Genomic DNA, 27298 nt, shown 5'->3' on the forward strand with positions numbered 1-27298 from the left:
ATCCTCCCACCTCAGCCTCCCAAAGTGCTGGGATTATAGGTATGAACCATCCACGCCCAGCACCTCATGTATTTTTAACATTTATATTAAATATAAGGTGTCAAATATTATTGTAAGACTAAATGGATTTTAAAGTTTTAATGAAGTGATTGTGTGAGATGATTGAGGTATTGTCTTCAAACACTTCGTTCAAAAAAACCTTCAGAATAACTATTTCAAAGTAGTAACAAAGACCAATTTAAAGGGCAGTAACCATTTTTCCCCAAACTGTCTAAATGATTTAGGTCAAATATAGATGTGTTCTTTAGCTGAACTTCAATAAAAAGGTTCATTTGTTCTTAAGTTTCTGAAACAATCATTGAAAACTGAGTATTGAAAAGGTGAAATCAGTAACAGGTGTTCTCAACTGTAAGGGAATGGCTATGTGTTAGGGTACCTGCCAAGCTTTTAAAACTTCTTCCTGTTAAATGATGGAAGGCCATTATGTTTATCTACTAGATGTGCTGACATAAGATTCCACAGTTTGAGGCATGCCCGTGAGGAAGATGTGTTGACCAAGGCAAACTCCCAAATTAAGGAAATTTACAGGATAGGGAATCTAATGTATTCATTTCTCTCTCAGAAGGGCAGAATGCTTTTCTATTAATTAGGTCAAACATTTTAAATTAGCCCTCTGTGTCCGTGGGTTCCACATCCATGGATTGAACCAATGACAGAAGGAAAATACTTGGAAAAAAAAATCGCATCTAAAAAGGCAGATTTTATCTTCCTCTGAACAATACAGTACAAGTATATACATAGCATTTACAATGAATTAGGTATTATCATGTAGAGGTGATTTAAAGTATATAGGAGGATGTGAGTGTTATATGCAAATACTATACCATTTTATATCTCTGACTTAGGCATGTGGGGATTTTGGGACCTGAGGTAGGTCCTGGAACCAATTTGCCTCATGGATACCAAGGGATGACTATACTAATGAATCTAATTTATTAGTTGACACATGTAAATTTAAACATAAGAAAATGCAACAAGTTATTTGAACCTGAATGCAGAGAATAAATACTTTATTATTAACTGATTACAGTTCAAAGTCACAAACAAAAAAGGGGTATATTAAGGCAAAGCCAAATATATATATATGTATAGACAAATCAAAAGATTGTTACCTCTTTACATTTTAATAACCTCTGCATTTTTCTTTTACACATTTAGGCAGTGTGCTTTCTTTTCTTCTCAGTTAAAGAAACACCTTGACCAATATTTCTAAATCATATTTTGATGACAATTTACAGATCAGTGATTGAGACAATGGCTAGTGTATCAAATGCTATCTGATGGTTCTCTCAGCATTTCCGTGTGTGGTGGTACATTTATGTTGGTGTGCAAAATCTGACGATTTTTCTTCTGTCAGCAAAACTGACAAATTTTTAAAAATGATTTTAATAATTATAACTAAAATAAGCTCAGACTTACAAGTCAGTCAAATGCCCAAATTGCATGTTTTCTGCCCTTCTCCTAAACTCTTTTATATGTTTTAAACAGACTTTAAATATGATTGATCACATGGTTGTATTCATATCTGAAAGTTTTGAGATTTTCAAAATAAAAAATTACTTCCTTATGCAAAATGGCAATGCAAATAGCAATCTTACATAATGTAGAATAGTTTTTCTTCTGTATAGCTCCTTCTAAAAAACAGGTAACCACACACACACACACACACACACACACACACAAGACATACATTTAGTCCACCTGAAGCACTCCAGCTTTCTAATTCCATTTTTGAAGGAAAAGGCAGAGGCATGTTTACATTATCCCAGAAAACTGAACAAATGGCTTTATTTGGTATCTTCAAGAAGCTTCTCCTTCCGTAGGAGATGTGGGTGTTGTGGGAGAAACTGTAACTGGTTTTCGTGTGATTCTGTCTAGTTCTGCATGAACATCTAAGACAGGCTTCTGGCCTACAATGGAGAGAAAGAAAATAAACAAGACTTACATATAAGTGAAAGTATTGTTTTTTACCAATATCTCTTCATTTAAAAATTGCTGACACTTTCATTAACTTTAGCACACCAAGTTATATAAATGACCCTTAATTTAAAAATTTTAAGCCAGGAGCAGTGGCTCATGCCTATAATCTCAGCACTTTGGGAGGCCGAGGGGGGAGGATCATTTGAAGTCAGGAATTCGAGACCAGCCGGGCCAACAGAGTGAAACCTTGTCTCTACTAAAAATACAAAAATTAGCCAAGTGTGGTGGTGCACACCTGTAATCCCAGCTACTTGGGAGGCTGGGGCAGGAGAACTGCTTGACCCCAGAGGTGGTGGTTATAGTGAGCTGAGATCACGCCACTGCATCCCAGCCTAGGCAACAGAGACTCTGTCTAAAAAATAAATAAAAATAATTAAAATTTCAAGAAAAAACAAATTCCTTCATTTTAAATTATGGATCTGTTACCAAACGGAGGTAAAACTGGCACCTATCATTTAACCTCACAAAGGTTTTTTTTTTTAAAGGCATGGGACAATAAGAACAGTAAAATAGAAAATAGCAACAAAAATTTAGCATTTGGAGAGGTGAATGAGTGGCAACAACAGATGACAATAAAAACGTGGCAAGGATATGGAGAAACTGGAAATCTCCTAACCTGCCAATCATTTAAAATGGCACACACAGCAGTTCTTCAAAACCTCTGTTTAAACAGAGTTACTACATGACCCAGTAATTCCACTTAGGTCTTTACCGAAGAGAATTACAAACTTGTATCCACACAAAATTGGATGTTCAAAGCACCACTATATTAATAATAGTCAAAAAGTAGATGAAACTCAGATGTCTATCATCCAGTGAATGGATAAATGAAATGTGGTATAGCCATATAATAAAATATTATTCAGCAATTAAGGAATGTAGGCTGGGCATGGTGGCTCATGCCTGTAGTCCTAGCACTTTGGGAGGCTGAGGTGGGTGGATCACTTGAGGCCAGGAGTTCAAGACCAGCCTGGCCAACATGGTGAAACACTGTCTCCACTAAAATTACAAAAATTGGCCAGGCATGGTAGCGGGTACCTGTAACCCCAGCTACTTGGGAGGCTGAGGCAGGAGACTCACTTGAACCCTGGAGGCAGAGGCTACAGTGGGCTGAGATCACACCACTGCACTCCAGCCTGAGCAACAGAGCCAGACTCTGTCTCAAAAAATAAAAAAAAACCTAAAGTATTGATACATATTACATCATGTATGACCCTCAAAAACATTTGTTAAAGACATACATTGAGCTGGGGGTGGTGGCTCATGCCTGTAATGCCAGAACTTCGAGAGGCTGAGGTGGGCAGATCACTTGAGGTTGGGAGTTCGAGACCACCCCAACCAACATGGAGAAAACCCGTCATAAAAACAAAAAAAAGGCCATACACTGTATAACTCCATATCCATGAAATGTCCAGATAGGGAAATCTGTAGAGGAAAAAGATAAGGTTCAAGGTTTCTTTTGGGGAGATAAAAATGTTCTAAAATCAGATTATGGTGATGGTCTACCCAACTTTGTAAAGATACTAAAACCACAGAATTATACACTTTACATGAGCGAACTTCATTATATCTCAATAAAACTGTTATTTTTAAAAAGCGACTTGCTCCCGTTAAGTATACCTGACTTTTTGGCGGATGGTGGTAAACCGCTGCTTCCACCTCCAGCCCCACCTGCAGGGCTACCACCACTCACACCAGGGCCTCCTGGAGAGCCAGTCTTTTTACTCAATAAACTGTTGAAGAAATTTGCCAGGACGCCTTCACTTGTAGCTCCAGCTATAAAAAACAAAAAACAAAATGCTTTAGTCAAAACATAAGGCTTTCCCATAATTATTATTAGAGTAATCACACACAGAAAATGAATAAACTTAAAATTTAAGAGTTTTATATTCCAAATTCAAGTCTAGTTTGATCTTTTGATGCTGAGTAATTTCTCTACTTATATATAAAACAAAATGAGTAAACTTTAAGAGTGTAAAATAATTATTTAAAAATTAGAATGTTAATTTTAAAAGGCCAAAGGTATTTTAAACAAGAAGATGTTATATACTAATATATATCTCCCATTTGAAAAGGATTCTTCAAAAATAGAATTGTTGAGAAATTGCCTAAAATATTATGAAAAGTTATAGAATCCGGGCCGGGCATGGTAGCTCACGCCTGTAATCCAGCACTTTGGAGGCCAAGGCGGGTGGATCACCTGAGGTCGGGAGTTCAAGACCAGCCTGACCAACATGGTGAAACCCTGTCTTTAAAAAAAAAAGAAAGAAAAGAAAAGTTACAGAATCCTATGTGAAAACCAGTAGAAGTTCCCAGAAATAAATGGGCAAAAGACAGCAATAAACAACTCACAGAAGAGAAACACAAATAGAAGGAAAATACTAGGGAAAATAACTCTTATTAGGTAATATTTAAAGCATATTAATTAGGTTATGGCAAACTCTAACACTCAATGTTAATGACATGCAAAGTTGAATAACCCATTTGAAAAAAATATTGTCAAAGGCATAAAAACATAAACTCTTTGACCTACTAATCCTACTTATGGCAATTATTCCTAGAGAAATAACTATTATGTATATAGTTTTTTCTTTATGTTAATTGCAGATTACCTATTATAGTGTAAATATGAATTTCTTCAATGATCTACCAGGGAAGTGATTAAATATAACAAAACTTTTATCATGGAAATGATAATACATCGCAAATACACTGTAAAATGGTTTACAATCTGGTTAACTATGAGATGACATATCCACAGAGACAAAGCCTAGAAGGTATTGCACAAGAATGAAAATAGTTATGGTAAAAGGTGGAATTTTAGATAGATTCTTTCTACCGTAAAATGTATTGTCTGGTTATCTCCTAGAAAGAGATGTACCTTTCATGTTTGGATCAATTTTTTTTGACCCAGCAGGGATGGGTGACACGCTGGCAACATTGGATGACACAGATCTATTTGGTGTTCGAGGGGAGCCTCCTGGGACTCTTGGTGAGGCATCCTATGTAAAAATAGGAAAAGGCAATTATAAAAACCTGAAATTTTCACTGTCCTACTGGTACTTTTACACTGCAAGCCATTGATAAAACTGTTAGCAATCCTGTCCTCATTGTTAAGAGAATGCCAGACAGAGGCCTATCACATTTTAGAATACTAATTTTCCCTTTCATAGAGAATAAAGAACATATTGAGTGATGATGTACAGTTATGAGTATAAGCTTGGGAGTCAGATTCGGTTTCCAATCTGGACTTGTATTCTACTAGCTTTATAATCTCAAGCAAGCCACAATGTCCTCCTTAAGGCTCCCATTTCCTCATTTGCAAAATGGGGCTAGTAACAGTCCTGCCTCATAAGACGGTTGTGAGGATTTGTAAAATGACACATAAATGCCTGAGTATAGACACACAACAAACGTTACAAATAGATCTTTACACTTTTAAAATCTCACAAATTAGACAAGGATTCTGAATTCAAGTTTATACCAAAGCACACCCATAGGAGATATGTATATAATTAAGAAAAAAGAACTAAAACAATATGTACTGCATTTTAATAATTTTGTTAAAATTTGTAATACTGACCACAGGCCTTCCAGCTGCAGTTGGTGGTTGCTTTGCTAAAAGGGACTGAAAAACAAAACAAAACAAAACAAAAGAATCCTAGTTTAGACATTCACAGCATATACCAGTGTAGTTTTAAAGAAAATGCACACGAGAACAGTTTACTCATTAACCATACTAAGTCTGCTTCTGATATAATTTCATACCTGTAGCTTCATAAGAAACACTTGATCATCTTCTGCCATAATTTCTTTCTCATGTACAAACTGAAATGAGCAACACATAAGTTTAATATATTATGCTAATGCCATTAATAACTTATTCTCTAGATTAGACTAATTAAAAAACAGTTCAAGAATTTGAACATTTACTATATTTATATGCACATGAGTGAGCTGCCCTCCAGCAGAGCTGTTCAGTATCTAGCTACAATTCTTGAAATGTTCTGTATCTGTGCTGTTCAATGTGATAGTCACTAGCCACCAGTGGCTACTGAGCTCCTGAAATGTGGCTAGTGTAAGAGAGAAACTGAATTTTTAATTTTATTTAATTTTACATTTAAAAGCCACATAAGGCAAGTGGCTACTGAATTTGAACAGCACAATCCTAGAGCCACAAGCATATTAATCATGCTTATAAATTTGCTAAACAGCAGTTAGGGTGTTTTAAAAGGACCAGTAATATCCTAGTTAAGTGAAATGCAACTTGTCCCTTGCTTCTCTGAAATAAAAATATAATGGCTCTTCTCTAAGCTGAGTAATTAGGAAAAAGAAATGCAAAAGTCTCCTGCTTCTATTCTTGCTGTAAAACACATACCCAATCTATTTTTTTCCCAGGAGCCAGAGTGATTCTTTTAAAAGGTTAAGTCAGATTATATCACTCCTCTGCTCAAACTCTCAATTGCTTTCCATCTAACTCAGAATGAAACCAAAAGTCCTTACTGTAGCCTACTGGTAAGAACCCACAATAACTGAACTCTGCCTCTGATCTCCCGGCACTCTGTCCTTCCTCACAGCTCTTTCCTGCCTGTCTTCCTCATACATTTCTACCTCAGGGCATGTGCACTTTTAGTTCCTTCTGCCTTCAGCATTCTCCCCTCTTACATCAAAGACCTTCCCACATCGTTCATAAACAGCATTCCTCACAGCCCAGTCCTCTCGCTCACTCTCCCTATGCCCTGCTTTTATTCTGTAGCACTTACTTGACAGATGATCTTATGTATTGGTTTATTATACATATCACCCTCCTTCCCGTTTAGCACTTAGAACCTCAATAGGGCCTAAAGTGATGCTCAATAAATATTTGTGGAATGAGCAGAAGAAAAAGAAAAAGAAGCATATTTGTTGGTAAAAGAATGGGAAATATTTTTGCTATTTTATTTTTATGTATGCATTTCTTTTAACAGACATCTAGACCAAATATCACACCAACTGATTTTTCATTTGACTTTTTCTTATTACTAGCAGTAACCCACAAACAGCAGATGGATGCTTTATGTTATGAATGTTTAGATTCTTATAAGTCTTATAAGTTAAATCAAAATTATTTTTTCTTGATATATATATCAAGATTAAAGTCAGTCAGTAAGAATTACTACAGGTTAGGTTATCCTTCATTCGAAATACTTGGGACCAGAAGTGGAAGTATTTCAGATTGCTGAATATTTATATTAATACCTATCAGTTCAGCATCCTTAATCTGAAAATCCAAAATACTTCAATAAGCATTTCCTTCTGAGAGTCATGATGGTGCTCAAAGTGTTTCAGATTTTTGACCATTTTGGATTTTCAAATTAGGGTTATTCAATTTATTTATGCAAATACTCATTTTATAGAGCTCTTCAGAAACATCTCTATCCATAGAACGCTATACACCGCTTAACATGAAATCAAGATATAGGAAAGCAGTGTATCTACTGGGACCTGATTTAATAGTCTGATATGTTATAGTCAAGACTAAAGCCGAATATAGAAAATTGGAAGTTCCTGGATAGCTGTGAGCTAAAGTGGGTAACTAACTGCAGAGAAGATCCAAGATCTGCCCCAGCAGATAGAACCATGAGGATTATTCTAGCAATGTTTTCTTGGCTCTTGACCAAGTTCTAGGTTGGAAAGTTCACAGCTTCTACCTATTCAAACTCTATAAGAGCCACATATTCACTCATGTCAATCTATGATTTCCAAGGAACTATGTACTAACAAGTGCTATTATCCATATGCCAAGGGCTAAGATTTAATTAGCTGAACGGCTGATTTATGTTTTGCTAAAAGAAATCCTTATGTAAACTGTACATTAGAAACACACCCAAATTATACTTAGAAACCCTCCAGGCCGGGTGCGGTGGCTCACGCCTGTAATCCCAGCACTTTGGGAGGTCGAGGCCGGTGGATCACGAGGCCAAGAGATCGAGACCATCCTGGTCAACATGGTGAAACCCCGTCTCTACTAAAAATACAAAAAATTAGCTGGGCATGGTGGTGCGTGCCTGTAATCCCAGCTACTCAGGAGGCTGAGGCAGGAGAATTGCCTGAACCCAGGAGGCGGAGGTTGCGGTGAGCCGAGATCGCGCCATTGCACTCCAGCCTGGGTAACAAGAGCGAAACTCCGTCTCAGAAAAAAAAAAAAAAAAAAAAAAAGAAACCCTCCAGATGGCAAAGGACATCCTTGCCTTCATACCTTCAATCTGAAAGTATAGACTTCCCCTCAGTTTAGTCTAAAGTCTATCTATTGAGATTATTTACTAAAATGGTTACCTTTCGAACAGGTGGTTTAGTTATGATGTCTTCAAAATTATCTTCTGCTTTTAATGTTTGAAAATTTTCATGTAATATTCCTATTTTCTTATCATTATCCCACCCTGCTGGACTAGAAAGGAATACATATGATAAATTCTCAAGCATTTGTACAGCCATTCATTCATTCAGTCCAAGATCATGTAAAAGGTACATTTTTATGAAGTCAACCTGAACAATTATGGAAAACGAATTAGCTTTTAATTATGATGTCACGTTTTACAAATTTCTACTTAAAATGAAAGCCTGGGCAACACGACAAAGCTCCATCTCTACAAAAATATAAAAGAAAAAAAATTAGCTGGGTGTGCATGGTGGCGTGCACCTGTAGTCCCAGCTGCTTGGGAGGCTGAGACAGGAGAATTGCTTGAGCCTGGGAGGTAGAGGCTAAAGTGAGCTGAGATCAAGTCACTGAGCTGTAGGATGGGTGATGGAAGTGAGATCCTGTCTCAAAAAAAATTACCAATATTCTTATCTTAGAAATGTCATTAGTGTTAACTTGTGAGGTGGGGTGCAGTAACTATTATCTCCCAATTTTATATAGGTACTTTTTTTTTTTTTTGAGAGTCTTGCTCTGTTGCCCAGGTTGAAGTACAGTGGCTCAACCATGGCTCATAGCAACCTTGGTCTCCAGGCTCAAGTGATCCTCCCACCTCAGCCTCCCAAGTAGCTGAAACCACAGGTCCGTACCACCATACCTGGCTGATTTTTAAATTTTTGGTAGAGATGAGGTCTCATGATGTTGCTCAGGCTAGTCTTGGGCTCTTGAGTTCAAGCAATCCTACCACCTCAGCCTCCTAAAGTGCTGGGATTTTAGGCATGAGCCACTGCACGTGGACTATTCAGGTAACTTTGTTTTTTTTTTGAAAACAGTGTCTCATTCTGTCACCCAGGCTGGAGCGCAGTGGCGCAATTTTGGCTCACTGCAACCTCTGCCTCCTAGGTTCAAGTAATTCTCGTGCCTCAGCCTCCAGAGTAGCTGGGACCACAGGCGTGCACCACCACACCCAGCTAATTTTTGTATTTTTTAGTAGAGAGGGGGTTTGGCCATGTTGGCCATGCTGATCTCAAGCTCCTGACCTCAGGTGATCCACTCGCCTTGGCTTCCCAAAATGCTAGAATTATAAGCGTGAGCCATCATGCCTGGCCAGGTAACTTTTTAAAATCATGTCCAGATCAGAAATTTGGTCATTTATGTATCATAATCAATTAAAGAATAAGTAGATACAATGCACTAATATATGCACCCAGTAGACAGTTTAGCTATAATAGCAAAAGCTTTGAAAAAGGGCTCAGGCAAGTAGTAAATCTAAAAGGTAATAACAGAGAAATCAAGATAGGTTATACATAAAAAACAACCTAGGAACAGGTAGATGCTCACTTATTCATCATGGAAAAATTTATTGTTCCTATCTCAAAACCAAAAATAATGATTCACCATCAAATAGTAGCAATAATACATAATAAAATTATATATTTAAGAGTCCACTTACATAAATACTGCATCCTTTTCCACAACAACAGCAGGAATCTTATAGGGAAATCCATATAGTTTCTGAACGATGTATTTATATACTAAGTCTATATTTTTATTTTCTTTTACTGAAGTGTAAATAAGTGCTGCACCATCTGAACAATATGGTTAAAGAAAATTCTGGACAAATGTCATGGACAAATATAAAATTCTGTGTTTTCAGCTTAACATTTATATCTATGTGCATTTTACTTTCAGAAATAACTCCAAAGGTATGTTATATGGTAATCAAAAACTTCAAAAGTTACAAGTACCTACCTTTATATAGGCTACAAAGAAAGAATTTTTACATAATCAATTTAACTTAGGAAGGTAGAAGTCTCATTAAGCCAAGACGTAAAGGTAAATCTAGAAATACTGACACCACTCCTACTTCTAACATTTAAAGCACATAAAAGGACAATGTTTATAATTTTAACTTTCCTAATATTCATGGAGGGGATATTATTTATCAACAACTGTTTTGTTTGCCTTTTCAACAAAAATGGTGTGTAACAGTGTCTCTCTGTAGTTTTTACTAAACCCAGGAATTAAAACTTCAGGGATAAAGCTCAGGAGACTCACTGAAGAGAGCAAAAAAGACCCATTATTGAGAGGTGAGTCTGCAGGTACCAATCAGGAGGCTTTCAGGAATAACCTAAGGCAAAAGCACATTTCATGACAAAACCTGACATAATGCAATCTCACATGAAGATGTATTAAAGCAGAGCCTAACACTGACCTCTTATCCAAAAGACACAGTGGAAGAAAATATTAAGACATCCATAGACAATGTGACCACTGACAGATGATGTGTTCAGAGTGGGTATCAGAAATTCTATGACCACCCACATTCTAGCACTGGCCACTGTGTCTCCATGGGAGATGGTAACTTAGGCCAAGTGGAAATCCTGGGAGTACGTCTAACTTCTTAACTGGGATACTCATAGTTTTGGGGACGTGACTGAGGTTTATGAACCTAAAAGCAGTATTGCTAAATACAACTTGATATGAAACCTTAACATGGTAAAGACAAACATAAACTTAGGCAAAAGACAAACATAAGCTTAGGCAAAAGTTTAACTTTATGAACTTTGCATTAATGATCTTCCCCACAATGCAAATCAAATTATGATAATCTGGAAGATTTCTATAACTGAAAAACTTGTATTACAATTAAAAATTAAATAAAATAAAGACTGGACACAGTGGCTCACACCTATAATCCAAGCACTTTGGGAGGCCGAGGTCGGTGGATCACCTGAGGTCAGTGGATCACCTGAGGTCAGGAGTTGGACACCAGCCTGGCCAACATGGCGAAACCCCATCTCTACTAAAAATACAAAAATTAGCTGGGCTGCCAGGCACGGTGGCTCACATCTATAATCCGAGTATTTTGGGAGGCCAAGAGCAGCGGATCACCTGAAATCTGGAGTTCGAGACCAGCCTGACCAACATGGAGAAACCCCGTCTCTACTAAAAATACAAAAAGAAAAATTAACCTAGCATGGTGGCACATGCCTGTAATCCCAGAAACTCGGGAGGCTGAGACAGAAGAAACCACTTGAACCTGGGAGGCAGAGGTTGCGGTGAGCCAAGATCGTGCCACTGCACTCCAGCCTGGGCAACAAGAACAAAACTCCGTCTCAAAAAAAAACAACAACCAAAAAAAACACAAAATGAATTAGCCGGGTGTGGTGGCAGGCACCTGTAATCCCAGCTACTCACTTGGGAGGCTAAGACATGAGAATAGCTTGAACCCGGGAGGCGGAGGTTGCAGTGAGCCGAGATCACGCCATTGCACTCCAGCCTGCGCGACAGAGTGAGACTACTTTTCAAAAACAAAACACAAACAAAAAAAATTTAATAAAATAAAGATGATTTTGAACTCAGTCAGTCACTGTAAATACATACCTCATTATCTTGAGATGACTTCTCCCATTTTGTATTCTTTTAAAATTAACTGGCTCTAATGGACTCTAATTATTTTAGTAGAAAGCTTCTTTTCTGATTACATTTCTGTATTTACATTTTTAAGTACAGCATTAAATAAAGATACTTTTTATTCTCAAATTTTCTAATCTCCAAAGATAACAAAAAAAAAAGGCTATAGATACCTACACTACAATTACTCCCACTTTTTCTTTTTGAAGACATTATGTAGACAAGTGCCCTTTAACTTAACCAACTCAGCCATTTGTGGATGTGAGAAGAGAAAGGCCCATAAAAAGAACTTAAGGAAAAAGGGGAAAGGGAAACTCTAAGTGTCATCTTATTCGGGCTTTCTATAAGTGGTCCTTAAATTAAATGCCCCCTAATGAAAATGATTTATAAACATGTGTGTATTACTTATTACTATCTATTCCTAATATCATTTCATTACTTTTCAGACTCAAAAGCTTTGGCTGGATAATGTAGCTGCAAAATATCTGATCCAAGAGGGTTGATGAGTCGATGCTTCAGAGTATTCAAGGTGTAACCAAGTTCTCAATAGTAGAGTCTCTAAAAAGCATTCACTTATAATCTTCATTTTCTCCCTCTTTCAGCTGTAATTTTTACTCACTGGCTCACCTAATCCCTGCAATCTAGATTAACAAGACTTTCTATGATAGATTTCCCAGGAAGGTTTCTAAAGTATAGATTCTCCAGCTTCATTTGCAGCATTCTAATCCACTAGGTCTTAGACAGGCAGAGCCAGATTTTGAAAACACTGTTAGACTGTACGTGGGGAAGATAACACACTTAACAAATTAAACATGAAAACACAAAAACCAAAATACTGATCTTGCCCTACCATCCACAACCAATAAATACAGTTTTTAAATCAGATATGTTCATAACCACAGCTGACTAGACTTTTCCACATATAATTAATAATTATTTTTCTTAAGCATACTTTAAACACAGCAAATCAAAGTAATATACTTCAATATTTGCTTTTCTATCTCAAAACATCCAAATGTAAATAACTTGGGAAGTAAAATGAAATTTCCAACCAGAGGCAGAACAAGAAATGTTTATAGAATTTCTCAAGTCCATCAATTTAATTACTTTAACTTAAAAAAAAAAAAAAAAAACAGGTAAGGTTGTACACTGAATCAATAAATGTATTTAAAAGGATACACTGTAAACAAAACTTCCGGATATGTGACTGAATAAAATCAAAATGTTCATCTCTGTAGTCATGTTCTTTCTCCAATACACTAATAGCATCACACTGTTAAGTTAAAATAATTAAAAACAATATATTTAAAATAATCAAAAGGAAATATAATAATTTGAACAGTTCAATTCTGGATAGGGGAACATCACCAAAGTACCACTCTGGGAGAGGCGGGGAGGTTCGGAAAAAAAAAAAAAAGTACCACTTTGATATGGTGAATGAACAGTAGGACCAAGAATATCAAGTATTCTATGAACTTTTAATTGGAAAGACTAATAGATAATTTTATCTTATTAAAAAGCATTAACTTCTATGTTAACATTAAATCTGGTCAGAACACCAAAGAGAAAGTTTTTTTTTTTTTTTTTTTTTTGAGACGGAGTTTCGCTCTTGTTACCCAGGCTGGAGTGCAATGGCATGAATCATCTCGGCTCACCGCAACCTCTGCCTCCTGGGTTCAGGCAATTCTCCTGCCTCAGCCTCCTGAGTAGCTGGGATTACAGGCACGCACCACCATGCCCAGCTAATTTTTTGTATTTTTAGTAGAGACGGGGTTTCACCATGTTGACCAGGATGGTCTCGATCTCTTGACCTCGTGATCCACCCGCCTCGGCCTCCCAAAGTGCTGGGATTACAGGCGTGAGCCACTGCACCCGGCCAAGAGAAAGTTTTAGTACATAACAGAAGGAAGAATAACAAGCCTAGCTTGTACTAAGAAATCATACTTACTAACTCAACTACTTATAGCCTAGAACAAAGTTTTTAAAGATCTAACATCTATTGTAGTTTTATAAAACACTTCTGCATATCCAGGGAGGCTCTACTTTTCACCATTTCTTCTTAGTTCCTGTGTTTATCTGGTAATTCACAAATGACCTTAGTTTTTTTTCTGGTGCTTTTATTCACTCTTATTACAATCTCACCAATTACACAATAAGGAAATTATATACAGGTGATTTTTGAAATGCCGCCTGTACAATCAATGAGACAATTCTCAATTCTGCTTGTTACAGAAAAATGTTAAGATAAATACAAAGAAGGCATGTTCAAACATCATGACATCCAAATAATTTCACCAAAACCCTTCTGAATTGCAGGTGTAAAATACAAAAATAAACATTTAATAATGGTCATTATAGCTAATATCAGTTTGGGGTCAAATCTGCTATGTAACTTTTTTGTTACATATATATGTATATATATGTAACATAGGGATTTATATACACACATACACATATATACATATATATCATATATATACACACACACTTATACATATGGGGAAAAAACCTAACAGGGTGCAGTGGTATGTGCCTATACTACTTTGGAGCATGAGGCAGGAGGACTGAGCCTAGGAGTTCAAGGCTAGCTGGGTAACATATATACAGAACAGAGTCTCATTATATAATTATGATGAGCATTTCATTGCCCATTTCATCAAATACTGAGGGTAATTTCAAATGATTAAAGATAGTTATTATACTTTGACTTAACGAAACTTTTGGCAAAGCATGGTGGTTTAGTATTAAATAAAAATACTTTAACTGAAAAGGACTTAAGAAACTTAAGTCTCTCTGAAATCTCCATTTCCAGAGTCTTTAAATTGATGCCGTTGAACCACCATATTTCTCTCCATTGGGGGACACACATTTCCCCATCTCCCTACACATTTTCAAAGTTCATAAACTGAAATACATCTGATGGTGTCTTAGATTTTGTAAAATACAGTAGACGATCTCTTCTGATTTGAAAATGTTATGACTCTATGACTCATTTGATACTGCTTCCGGACCCTTTAAACTTAACATTTTTCTTTTGGAAAATAAGACCGCTTTTCATAACACAAGTAGTGTTTTTATAAAATGGAACCAACTTCCAATAAACAGCTCTTTACCAACCAAAACAGAATAAAAACAAATCACACAGAAGGATTTCAGTGTGAGATTTTAAGATAGCGTTTTACAGAAAAGGTGTATGTAACAATTAACTATACCAGAACCACCATTTGAAAGCAGGTGGCAGACTGTAACAATTTAAATGCTGTCACTCCATTCCTTTGTTATGAATAATTTTTGTAGTAAAGTAAAACCTAAGCTAGGTTTTAAATTTATTCATCAACTTAACTCCAACAATGAATAAATTCTTTACCATCCACTAATTATTATATGTGCAAATTTTACTGATTATTAAAAAGCATTAGTAATTTCAGGTCTCAAAAGGACTGACGTGCTATCATTCTCTTAACTATTCCATGACTTACAAATGGTAAAAACACACTACTTAGGACCAAGTGGGGAGAAGATGAACTTGATCGATTAATTATTTTTAAAGGAAACAATTTTATTGCAAAACATATTCAGTGAATATAATCAATTATATAATTTTGATAATAGTGATCCTATCAGAACCTCTTTAAAAAATGGAAACCCTAAGACCAGGCACAGTGGCTCAGCCTATAATCCCAGCACTTTGGGAGGTCAAGGCAGGCGGATCACAAGGTCAGGTGTTCGAGACCAGCCTGGCCACTATGGTGAAACTCCATCTATTAAAACCGCAAAAATTAGCTGGCGCAGTGGTGGGCTCCTCCCAGCTACTCGGGAGATTGAGGCAAGAGAATCACTTGAACCTGGGAGGCAGAGGTTGAAGTTGGTGGAGATCGTGCCACTACATTCCTGCCTGGGCAACAGATCGAGACTCCATCTCAAAACAAAACAAAAACCCCACAAAACAAAAAACAGTAACCCTTGATAACTACATGTCAACAATGAGTGCTGCTACGTGTTTAAAAGTCTATTTTAAGTACATAATCCTCTGATATTAAAGAATATACAAAATTTTAACGTTGAGGTTGGGCACTGTGGCTCACGCCTGTAATCCCAGCACTTTGGGAGGCCAAGGCAGGCGGATCACCTGAGGTCAGGAGCTCAAGACCAACCTGGCCAACATGTTAAAACCCCGTCTCTACTAAAAATACAAAAAATTACTCAAGAGCAGTGGTGGGAGCCTGTAATCCCAGCTACTGGGGAGGCCGAGGCAGGAGAATTGTTTGAACCTGGGAGGCAGAGGTTGCAGTGAGCCGAGATGGTAACATTGCCCAACCTGGGCAACAAGAACAAAGCTCTGCCTCAAAAAAAAAAAAAAAAATTTAATGTCAAAAAATAATTTTATATAACTCGATCAAAACAGAAAAAAAATTTTATAAAAACGAATAAACTATCATTTTACCTGTAATTATTTCTACTAAACTGATTAATCATACAATGAAGTTCAACTGAAATTATGAAAATGAAATTCAATCCCAAGTATTTGAAATTACATTTTCTTTCAAAGAAACTATAATTAAGACCACAAAAACAACATGTTAATGCCATTCAATACTTTAAACTATTATTTGTTCATTAAAAATTATCTAGGAGAACTAATGTGTTAACTCCAAAAAACCTGGAAAACAAAACAGTTGTTCAACCTCAGTGAACATCTAAGTAGCAGAATCTGTAGGAAGCAAACTAACCTTTGTGCAAACTACTAGTACTGGAATGCCCAAGTTATGTGTAAGTGTATCCGCACCCAGAGGTAAAACTACACTGTCATCTTTGTCTTCTTGTGATGTAGTATTTCTTCTCTGGGGAGAAGCCGGGAAGTCTTCTCCTGGCTCTACATATTCTTGGAAGTCTCTAATCACTGAAAATCAAAGTAAACACAGGTTAGAAATTACTTTATTTCAGCAGGTTAACTTTTCTTGCCATAATCTAAAGATAAAATTTACTTGAATTTATACTTAGTCTTATATAAGAGAAGGAACAAAAAGAGTTTGAGAAAACTATTTCAAAGAAAATATACAAACACTGGACCCACATTAATAATTAGGAGCAGAATACTACTACTGCATGGGATGGCTCTACAAAGTAGGATTCTATCTAGACCTGGCTTGATTTATGAAATATATTTTGGTCAAGTCACAATTAGTTTTGTCTCTCTACCTTCTCTAATACACAAAGGCTACTCTATGGATAAAAGAAAAATAAATGTGGGAGAAAAAAAAGCCCACAACTTAAAAGATAGTCTAGATGATTTTCTAATACTAACTTCCTCTCACTAAACCCTTTACTCAGGTCTCTCCCTTTTTTACCTAGGCTCAATCTTGGGCCATACTCATTCATTCTGTAACCATGGCACAACTTAATGAAATATTACCAATGCTGATCAGTTTCTAGGAGTTTTTGCAAGGTTGTCAAAACTGTCCCTAAAAAATATAAAGTAAATGTGAATGTATCAAGAGACTTGAAAATGTATGCTTAGTGACTCAGTTCTCTCCTAGGAATTCTCAAGGGCACAATCCGTGATGCACATTCATAGGGATTTCCATATAACTCCTTTCTTCCTGTTTAAAAGCAAAACAAATCTGGAAACAAACTGTCCATAGCACAGGATTAAAATAGTATATGAGGGAAAATTATACACAACCATAAAATGTTAAGTTTTCAAAGAATATTTAACGTTGTAGGAAATAGTAACATTAAAAGAGATATAAATAAAATAAGGCCAAAGTATGATTCCAGCTTAGAAATAAAAAATACTGGGAAAAATACACAGAAGTGTCTTTCTTTTTTTTGAGACACGGTCTTGCTCTGTCACCCATGCTGGAGTGCAGTGGTGTAATCATGGCCCACTGTAGCCTTGACCCAAGTGATTTTGCTCAGCTTCCTGAGTAGCTACAGGTATGTGTCAACACATCTGGATAATTTTTTATTTTATTTTTGTAGAGATGGTGTCTCACTATGTGGCCCAGGTCGGTCTCAAATTCTGGACTCAAGCAATCCTCCCACCTCAGCATCCAAAAGTGTTGGGATTACAGGGGTGAGCCACTGTGACTGGCTATTTTCAAGTTTTTTGTTTTCTGTTTTTGAGACGGAATCTTACTCTGCCACCCAGGCTGGAATACAGTGGCACAATCTTGGCTCACTGCAACCTCCGCCTCCTGGGTTCAAGCAATTCTTCTGCCTCAGCCTCCTGAGTAGCTAGGACTACAGACGCCCGCCACCATGCCCAGCTAATTTTTGTATTTTTAGTAGAGATGGGGTTTCACCATATTGGCCAGGCTGGTCTTGAACTCCTGACCTTGTGATCTGCCCACCTTGACCTCCCAAACTGCTGAGATTACAGGCGTGAGCTACCACGCCCAGCCTATTTTCAATTCTTAAAAACAAAGAATGTACATTTATTACTTACTTAGAAGAAAATGGATGTTTTCTCTTAAAGTAACTATAAACCAGATCTCGATCATGAAGACTAACTCATATGGAGGAAAAGTATTCTAAATTTACATGGGGTCAAGGAACAGGGAATCCTGAAGAGTTGGGCACGGTTCCTCTAGAAACACAGGGGACTGTGTGTACCCTTAGCAGCCCTGGTGACTACAACCCTTAAGATCAGAGGCTATAATCTAACAGGACTTTAAAATTTTATCATGCACCAGAATCACCCAGAGGCTTGTTACATCACAGATTACTGTTTCCACCCTCAAGAGTTTCTAATTCAGTAGTCTGGGATAGGGAGTGAAAACTGTGTATTTTTGACATGTTCCTGGCTATACTGACACTGGTGCTGCTGATCCAGGGAACCGCAGTGAGAACTACTACTCTAGGATAAATCTAGACTTAGGGAAAGAACAACAACAAAAAACTCCACAGGCAAGAGTAAACAGAAAAAAAAATTAAAAGCATTTAGATGTCTTTTTCAATGATTTAGTGCATACATTTTAAGTTTTTATGGTTTTCTTACATATAAATTCCAGTAAGCTGTCAATTTCTCTGTAAAAGTTACTGTCAGTGAATAATAATAACAAAGCAACTGACTATGTATTTTCTTTTTTTTTTTTTTTTTGAGACGGAGTTTCGCTCTTGTTACCCAGGATGGAGTGCAATGGTGCGATCTCGGCTCACCGCAACCTCCGCCTCCTGGGTTCAGGCAATTCTCCTGCCTCAGCCTCCTGAGTAGCTGGGATTACAGGCACGCGCCACCATGCCCAGCTAATTTTTTGTAGTTTTAGTAGAGACGGGGTTTCACCATGTTGACCAGGATGGTCTCGATCTCTTAACCTCGTGATCCACCCGCCTCGGCCTCCCAAAGTGCTGGGATTATAGGCGTGAGCCACCGCGCCCGGCCGACTATGTATTTTCTTATGCAAAGCACAATACTGGCAAATGAAGAACTCTTAAGTGACATTAAAAAATGTTACAGGCAGTCAGGCATGGTGGCTCACGCGTGTAATCTCAGCATTTTGGGAGGCTGAGGCAGGCGGCTGGCTTGAGCTCAGGAGTTCAAGACCAGCCTGGGCAACATGGCAAAACTCCATCTCTACAAAAAATTAAAAAATCAGCCAGGCATGGTGGTGCATGCCTGTAGTCCCAGGTACTCGGGATGCTGAGGTGGGAGGATGGCTTGAGCCTGGGAGGCAGAGGTTGCAGCAAGCCAAGATTGTGCCACTGCACTTCAGCGTGCAGTGGGACCCTGACTCAAAAATTAAAAAAAAATTTTTTTAAATGTTACTGGCTTACAACCTATTAGAAATGACCCATACCGTTTTCATAATTCCCATTAAAAAAATCTCCAATTCACATGGGCATGTACGAAATATGTACTCTGCAAATCATAAAACCATCTTACTATCTTTATATGTATACTGTCAACATATTTCTAGGCACATTTCATTTTGACAAGGTCAGTAATATTACTAATTAAAAAATGAAACTGCTGAAAATGAGCAGCTGAAGAAAGATTCCATTTTTTCACCCTGCAAAGCTACTTTCCAAAATGAACACACACAGCCTTTTGGCAAGGAGAAAAGGCATCTCTACTAAACAGTTTACCATTATGTCTTATGTTTCTAATTTGAAACTATATTAAAACCTAGCACACCATCTAAACTGAATTTTAAAAACAGTGGTTACAGGCTGGGCGCGGTGGTTCACACCTGTAATCCCAGCACTGGGGGAGACTGAGACGGGTGGATCACTTGAGGTGAGGTGTGCAAGACCAGCCTGGCCAACCAACATGGTGAAACCTGATCTCTACCAAAAATACAAAAATTAGCTGGGCATGGTGGCAAGCATCTGCAATACCAGCTACTCAGGAGGCTGAGGCAGGAGAATCACTTGAACCTGAGAGGCAGAGGTTGCAGTGAGCCAAGATCGCACCACTGCACTCCAGCCTGGGCAACAGAGTAAGACTCTGTCTCAGACAAAAAAAAAAAAGTAGTTATAGTATGCTTGCTTCATTAAACCTTTTTTCATAGTAAACAATTCCTAAAGATTAAAGTTAGCTAAGACATTTTGTATTTGAAACCTACATTACTACTTCTAGACTACTTACACTTTTGTTCCATTTGTTTCATTTCTTCAGGAGGAATTTTCAGTTTGTCAACATGTTCTCTAATAACACTTGCCCATTTTTGTAAAGAATCCAAAGCAGTCCAAGGCTTTGACATGTCAACAACCAGCATAACTAGAGTATCCTTCAGAGATATGGCATCCAGGGAAAATTTAAGGAGGCCTTTGTGATATAGGTCTCCATCTAAGATCCATACATTACATCTTGTTTGATCTACAACAGACAAAAGAAAGTAACCAAGGCAACAAGTTAAGTCATTTCATCATCCAACTAACAGTATAGTTGGTATTTTAGTCCATCTCCACAGGAGATGTGCTACTGGCTCTTACAAAGTTCAACTATTTAGGCCATCTACTAATTTATCTAAAGGCCTAAAATGACTTAACTATAGCATCCTCTGCTTCATATTTCTTAATCCAAAACTAGAGGATGTATAACATGTTTATATTTTTACCATGAGCAGACAGAGAAATGCATACTCAAGGTATTATATACAAAAATGAGAAGGCATGTGATCTATAGAAGAAAAAATAGCTGATAGATAAAAAAGCTGAGTAGATAATATTTTTATCAGAAAATTAGAAGATGAAAAAGGAGTCAGCAAAATAATCACTATCTCAGGGAGGATGAGTTGAAAAACTGAGATTCTTCAAGTATGGCAGGAAAGAAGTATCTGCCCATCAGGATACCGTAAGATGCTTAAAAGCATCACATATGAATCCCAATCCCAAATTAATAAAAATATGCCTAAACATAGCTATTTCTTGACCAGCATGACATCATAGAACTTCTAGTAAAAAAAGATACACTAAAAAATCAAAGACCAATGTGAATAGAAGTGCACCTCAGAATACACTTCGGAAATTTATGTTACAAATGACACTCACCATCTCTGTCTTCGTCATGAACATTTAAGTACAAATATTCCAATCCTCTTCCTTTCTTATACTCCTCTATTCCCTGAATTTTTCTTATTAAGCTTGTTTTTCCAGCTCCATCTTCACCTAGATATAAAGAAAAAAGGATAAATCTTATAAATTATAATACAGGTGGGAGTGTAAATTAGTTCAACCACTGTGGAAGACAGTGTGGCGATTCTTCAAGGACCTAGAAATAGAAATTCCATCTGACCCAGCAATCCCATTACTGGGTATATATCCAAAGGATTATAAATCGTTCTACTATAAGGACACATGCACACGAATGTTCATTGCTGCACAGTTTACAATAGCAAAGTCCTGGAACCAACCCAAATGCCCATCAATGATAGATTGGACGGGGAAAATGTGGTACATATACACCATGGAATACTATGCAGCCATAAAAAACGATGAGTTCGTGTCCTTTGTAAGGACATGGATGAACCTGGAAACCATTATTCTCAGCAAACTGACACAAGAGCGGAAAATCAAACACCGCATGTTCTCACTCATAGGCGGGTGTTGAACAACGAGAACACATGGACACAGGGAGGGGAGCACTACATACTGGGGTCTGTTGGGGGGAAATAGGGGAGGGACAGCGGAGGGTGGGGAGTTGGGGAGATAGCATGGGGAGAAATGCCAGATGTAGATGATGGGGAAGAAGGCAGCAAATCACACTGCCACGTGTGTACCTATGCAACAAACTTGCATGTTCTTCACATGTACCCCAAAACCTAAAATGCAATTTAAAAAAAAACATAGTGTTTAAAAATAAAATAAATCATATTATACCTAAAAATAAAAAATAAATAAATAAATTATAATACAGATTATTTAAGGATGACTTCTGATACCAAGTGAAAAACCCAACTGGAACTAGCTTCAACCAAAAGGCAATTTGATGAAATACAATGGAGCAGCTACAGTATCAAAGATGCAGACTTGGCCAGGCGTGGTGGCTCACACCTTTTATCCCTGCACTTTGGGAGGCCAAGGCAGGCTGATCATTTGAGGTGAAGCATTTGGGACCAGCCTGGCCAACATGGTGAAACCCTGTCTCTAACAAAAAATACAAAAATTAGCCAGGCATGGTAGTGGCATGCCTATAATGCCAGCTGCTGGGGAAGCTGATGCAGACTCCATCACGACCAGGATTCTCTCTCCCAGTCTTGTTAAATCTTGTCCTATCCACAAGGAAAATGTGGCACATATACACTATGGAATACTATGCAGCCATAAAAAACAATGAGTTCGTGTCCTTTGTAGGGACATGGATGACTCTGGAAACCATCATTCTCAGCAAACTACACAAGAACAGAAAATCAAACACTGCATGTTCTCACTCACAGGCGGGTGCTGAACAATGAGAACACATGGACACAGGGAGGGGAGCATCACACACAGGAGTCTGTTGGGGGGGAATAGGGGAGGGACAGCAGGGGGTACGGAGGTTGGGGAGGTTTAGCACGGGGAGATATGCCCGATACAGGTGACGGGGGGATGGAGGCAGCGAACCACATTGCCATGTATGTACCTATGCAACAATCCTGCATGTTCTGCACATGTACCCCAGAACCTAAAGTGCAATAAAATATATATTTAAAAAAAAAAACTTGTCCTATCCTAATAACAAATGGCTTCCTCTATGGATAATTTTCAAGAGATGAGAAGGTAAAGCAGAACACCTTAGGTTTCAGGAATTTGCACTCTCATGTCACCCCAGTTCAATCTACAAGGAACAAACGACTCTTACTCTTGGCTTTCAGTCTGAAGAATCTCAGGTAAAGACTCTTAATCGGCCCAGTTTCAGTTACATGTCCACCAGCGGCCAATCAAGGGGGGATGATACATCACTCAGTTCCCTGTACATCAAGACAGGGAATTGACCCTTACCAGAACCATGAAGCCATAATAAACATGTAGCAGGAGAGATGGGGAGAAAAGAGGGATAAATTGGGCAAGAAAAAGTGTAGGGAGTATGTACAACAGACAAAAATTAAAAATAGACTTAAAAATATTAATGGCGGCCAGGTGCAGTGGCTCATGCCTGTAATCCCAGTACTTTGGGAGGCCAAGGCGGGCGGATCACAAGATCAAGAGATTGAGACCATCCTAGCCAACATAGTGAAACCCTGTCTCTACCAAAATACAAAAATCAGCTGGGTGTGGTGGCATACCCCTGTAGTCCCAGCTACTAGGGAGGCTGAGGCAGGAGAAGTGCTAGAATCCAGGAGGCGGAGGTTGCAGTGAACCAAGATCATGCCACTGCACTCCAGCCTGGGGCCTGGCAACAGAGTAAGACTCTATCTTAAAAAAAAAAAAAAAAAGTATTAATGGCAAAAAATCATGTGATTTAAACTTAACACCAGTATTTTTTAAAAAGGTTTAAAAGTAGTCTAGCTGTTCAATGCTTTGGTGAGGACTTTTTTATATTGTATTTAAATGCTACTTATATGTTACTACTCATGGATTTATTAGAATCTTATTAGTAGTATCTATAGAGATGCGGTGAGGTGGCTCACACCCGTAATCCCAGCACTTTGGGAGGCCAAGGTGGGCAGATCATGAGGTCAAGAGTTCAAGATCAGCCTAGCCAACATAGTGAAACCCCGTCTCTACTTAAAAAAATACAAAAATTTGCTGGGCATAATGGCACACGCCTGTAGTCCCAGCTACTCAAGAGGCCGAGGCAGGAGAATCGCTTGAACCTGGGAGGCAGAGGTTGCACTGAGATAAGATCGCACCACTACACTCCAGCTTGGAGGACATAGTGAGACTTCATTAAAAAAAAAAAAAAAAAAAGTGCTTTTTCGGCTTTCGGCTTGGAGGAGGCCAAGGTGCAACTTTCTTCGGTTGTCCCGAATCCGAGTTCATCTGACACCAGCCGTCTCCACCATGCCGCCGAAGTTCGACCCCAACGAGATCAAAGTCGTATACCTGAGGTGCACTGGGGGTGAAGTCGGTGCCACTTCTGCGCTTGTCCCCAAGATTGCACCCCTGGGTCTGTCTCCAAAAAAGGTTGGTGATGACATTGCCAAGGCAACGGGTGACTGGAAAGACCTGAGGATTACAGTGAAACTGACCATTCAGAACAGACAGGCCCAGATTGAGGTGGTGCCTTCTGCCTCTGCCCTGATCATCAAAGCCCTTAAGGAACCACCAAGAGACAGAAAGAAACAGAAAAACATTAAACACAGCAGGATTATCACTTTCGATGAGATTGTCAACATTGCTCGACAGATGCGGCACCGATCTTTAGCCAGTGAACTCTCTGGAACCATTAAAGAGATCCTGGGGACTGCCCAGTCTGTGGGCTGTAATGTTGATGGCCGCCACCCTCACGACATCATAGATGACATCAACAGTGGTGCTGTGGAATGCCCAGCTAGTTAAGAAGCACAAAGGAAAATATTTCAATAAAGGTCATTTAACCAAGGCGCGGTGGCTCACGCCTGTAATCCCAGCACTTTGGGAGGCCAAGGTGGGCAGATCATGAGGTCAAGAGTTCAAGATCAGCCTAGCCAACATAGTGAAACCCCGTCTCTACTTAAAAAAATACAAAAATTAGCTGGGCATGGTGGTGCGCACCTGTAGTCCTAGCTACTCGGGAGGCTGAGGCAGGAGAATTGCTTGAACCCAGGAGGCAGAGATTGCAGTGAGCTGAGGTTGCGCCACTGTACTCTAGCCTGATGCCTGGTGACATAGCAAGACTGTTTCAAAAAAAAAAAAAAAAAAAAAAGTATTTATAGACATAAAACTGGAGTTGCTTGAACCTAGGGACTTATTCCTGGATATCTATAAGTTCTCTGAGAACTTAAAAATCATTTTCATTTTCATGTTAAGCTAAAAAAAAAAATGTTTTAGGTCTTTTTCACCCAGGCTGAAGTGCAGTGGCACCATCTTGGCTCACTATAACCTCCGCCTCCTGGGGTCAAGCGATTCTTCTGCCTCAGCCTTCTGAATAGCTGGGACTACAGGTGTGCGCCACCATGCCCGGCTAATTTTTGTATTTTTAGTAGAGACAGGCTTTCACCATGCTGGCCAGGGTGGTCTCAAACTTCTGACTTCGTGATCTGCCCGCCTCAGCCTCCCAAAGTGCTAGGATTACAGGCGTGAGTCACCGTGCCCAGCTATGTCTTAGGTCTTTACATCTGAATGCTGCCACAAGATTGCCCTTCCTACCTCTGCAATGGTATTTATAATCCTACTGGGGCAAGGTGAAGCCAAGCAATACAGGCAGAACAGAAAAGAGAGTCAACACACAGGCATGCCAAATTCAAAGTATCCCAGAGCAGTCAATTCCATGTTCAATTGTACTGGGCAGACTGGCTCTTATTATGAAGTATTTTCTAGTACTTCATAGCAATAAGTGCAACCTTAAATAGGCAATAAAGAAGGTAACAGTAAGATATCCAAAGGAAGTAAATATATTAAAGCGATATCTGCACTCCCATGTTGATTGCAGCATTGTTCACAATAGCCAAGATATGGTATCAACCTAATTGTCCATCAGCTCCATCAACAAATGGATAAGGAAAATGCGACATATGCGTGTGTGTATGTACATATGCACACACATACACACATATATATTATACACACACAATGCAATACTATTTAGCCTCCAAAAAAGAAGGAATTCCTGTCATATTCAACAATATGGATGAACCTAGAGGGTTCATCATTATGTTAAATCAGGGGTCCTCAAACCCCTGGGCTGCAGACTGGTACCAGTCTGTGGCCTGTTAGGAACCGGACCACACAGCAGGAGATGAGCCGACAGCAAGTGAGCATTACAGCTGAGCTCTGCCTCCTGTCAGATCAGCAGCACTGGCATTAGATTCTCATAGGAGCCCAAACTCTAGTGTGAACTGCGCATGCCAGGGGATCTCGGCTGCGTGCTCCTTAGGAGAATCTAACTAATGCCTGATGATCTGAGGTGGAAGAGTTTCACCCTGAAACGTCCCCACCCAGTCCATGGAAAAATTGTCTTCCATGAAATCGGTTTCTGGTACCAAAAAGACTGGGGACTACTGTGTTAAGTGAAATAAGCCAGGCACAGAAAAACAAATACTGCATGATCTCACTCACACATGCAATCTTAAAAAGTTGACCTTAACAGAAGTTGAGAACAGAGTGGTAGTTACCAGGAACTGGAGCCATGGTGGGGAAGGGAGTTGGGGAGATGATGGTCAAAGGTTATGAAATTTCAGACAGGGGGATACCTTCAAGAGATCTATTGTAAAACAGGGTGACTACAGTTATTAACAATCTCTTGTATTGAAAAACGCCAAGAGAGTAGATTTTAAGTGTTCTCACAAAAATGACAATTATGTGAGGTAATACATGTTAACTAGTTTGATTTAGCCATTCCATAACAAATACATATATCCCAAAACTTCATGTACTGCAAATATATACAATTTTATCTAATTTTTAAAAAAGAATTTGACATTAATATTTTTCAGTACTATTTTTACAATGTACCATTAAACTGACCCACCAAAAAAAGAGATTAGGTTTAAAAACAGTAATATCTCACCAGGCGTGGTGGCTCGTGCCTGTAATCCTAGCAGTTTGGGAGGCCAAAGTGGGTAGATTGCCTGAGCTCAGGAGTTTGAGACCCGCCTGTGCAATATGGTGAAACACTGTCTTTACTAAAAATAAAAAAAATTAGCTGGGTGTGGCGGCATGCACCTGCAGTCCCAGCTACTTGGGAGGTTGAGGCAGAAGAATTGCTAGAACCTGGGAGGCAGAGGTGAGCCGAGATTGGGTCACTGCACTCCAGCCTCGGCGACAGAGTTCTATAGTTTCTATGACATTTATCAAGTTCTATAGTTTCTATGACATTTAATTTATAATTTTGGGGTTTGGAGTTGTTTGGGAACTATAAGCAAAAAAAAAAAAAAAAAAAAG

The 27298-nt window shown here is 38.5% G+C and overlaps 2 protein-coding genes across 2 annotated transcripts in view; one reads left to right on the top strand and one right to left on the bottom strand.

The window, feature by feature from the left end:
- Window positions 1-1041: 1041 nt before the first annotated feature.
- DYNC1LI1 (dynein cytoplasmic 1 light intermediate chain 1) overlaps window positions 1042-27298 on the bottom strand; it is a 44666-nt gene continuing 18409 nt past the window's right edge. The window contains exons 3-13 of the mRNA XM_017521685.2: window positions 21347-21463; window positions 20442-20672; window positions 16582-16751; window positions 13031-13124; window positions 9888-10023; window positions 8356-8467; window positions 5809-5868; window positions 5624-5668; window positions 4922-5042; window positions 3661-3816; window positions 1042-1970 (exon numbers count right to left, since the gene is read on the bottom strand). Coding sequence (XP_017377174.1) covers window positions 1861-1970; window positions 3661-3816; window positions 4922-5042; window positions 5624-5668; window positions 5809-5868; window positions 8356-8467; window positions 9888-10023; window positions 13031-13124; window positions 16582-16751; window positions 20442-20672; window positions 21347-21463 — 1352 coding nt within the window. The 3' untranslated portion in view covers window positions 1042-1860. The remainder of the gene's footprint in view (window positions 1971-3660; window positions 3817-4921; window positions 5043-5623; window positions 5669-5808; window positions 5869-8355; window positions 8468-9887; window positions 10024-13030; window positions 13125-16581; window positions 16752-20441; window positions 20673-21346; window positions 21464-27298) is intronic.
- Window positions 24201-24814, top strand: LOC108299417 (60S ribosomal protein L12-like). Its single transcript, XM_037736032.1, has one exon. It carries the CDS (start codon window positions 24278-24280, stop codon window positions 24773-24775), a length of 498 nt encoding a protein of 165 aa, XP_037591960.1. The 5' UTR covers window positions 24201-24277; the 3' UTR covers window positions 24776-24814.

The sequence above is a fragment of the Cebus imitator genome, unplaced genomic scaffold, assembly GCF_001604975.1.
Source record: "Cebus imitator isolate Cc_AM_T3 unplaced genomic scaffold, Cebus_imitator-1.0 Scaffold21, whole genome shotgun sequence".
Lineage (NCBI taxonomy): Eukaryota > Metazoa > Chordata > Mammalia > Primates > Cebidae > Cebus > Cebus imitator.

Coding starts and splice junctions, on each gene's coding strand:
- LOC108299417 (XM_037736032.1), top strand. CDS start 24,278: ATGCCGCCGAAGTTCGACCCCAACGAGATCAAAGTCGTATACCTGAGG.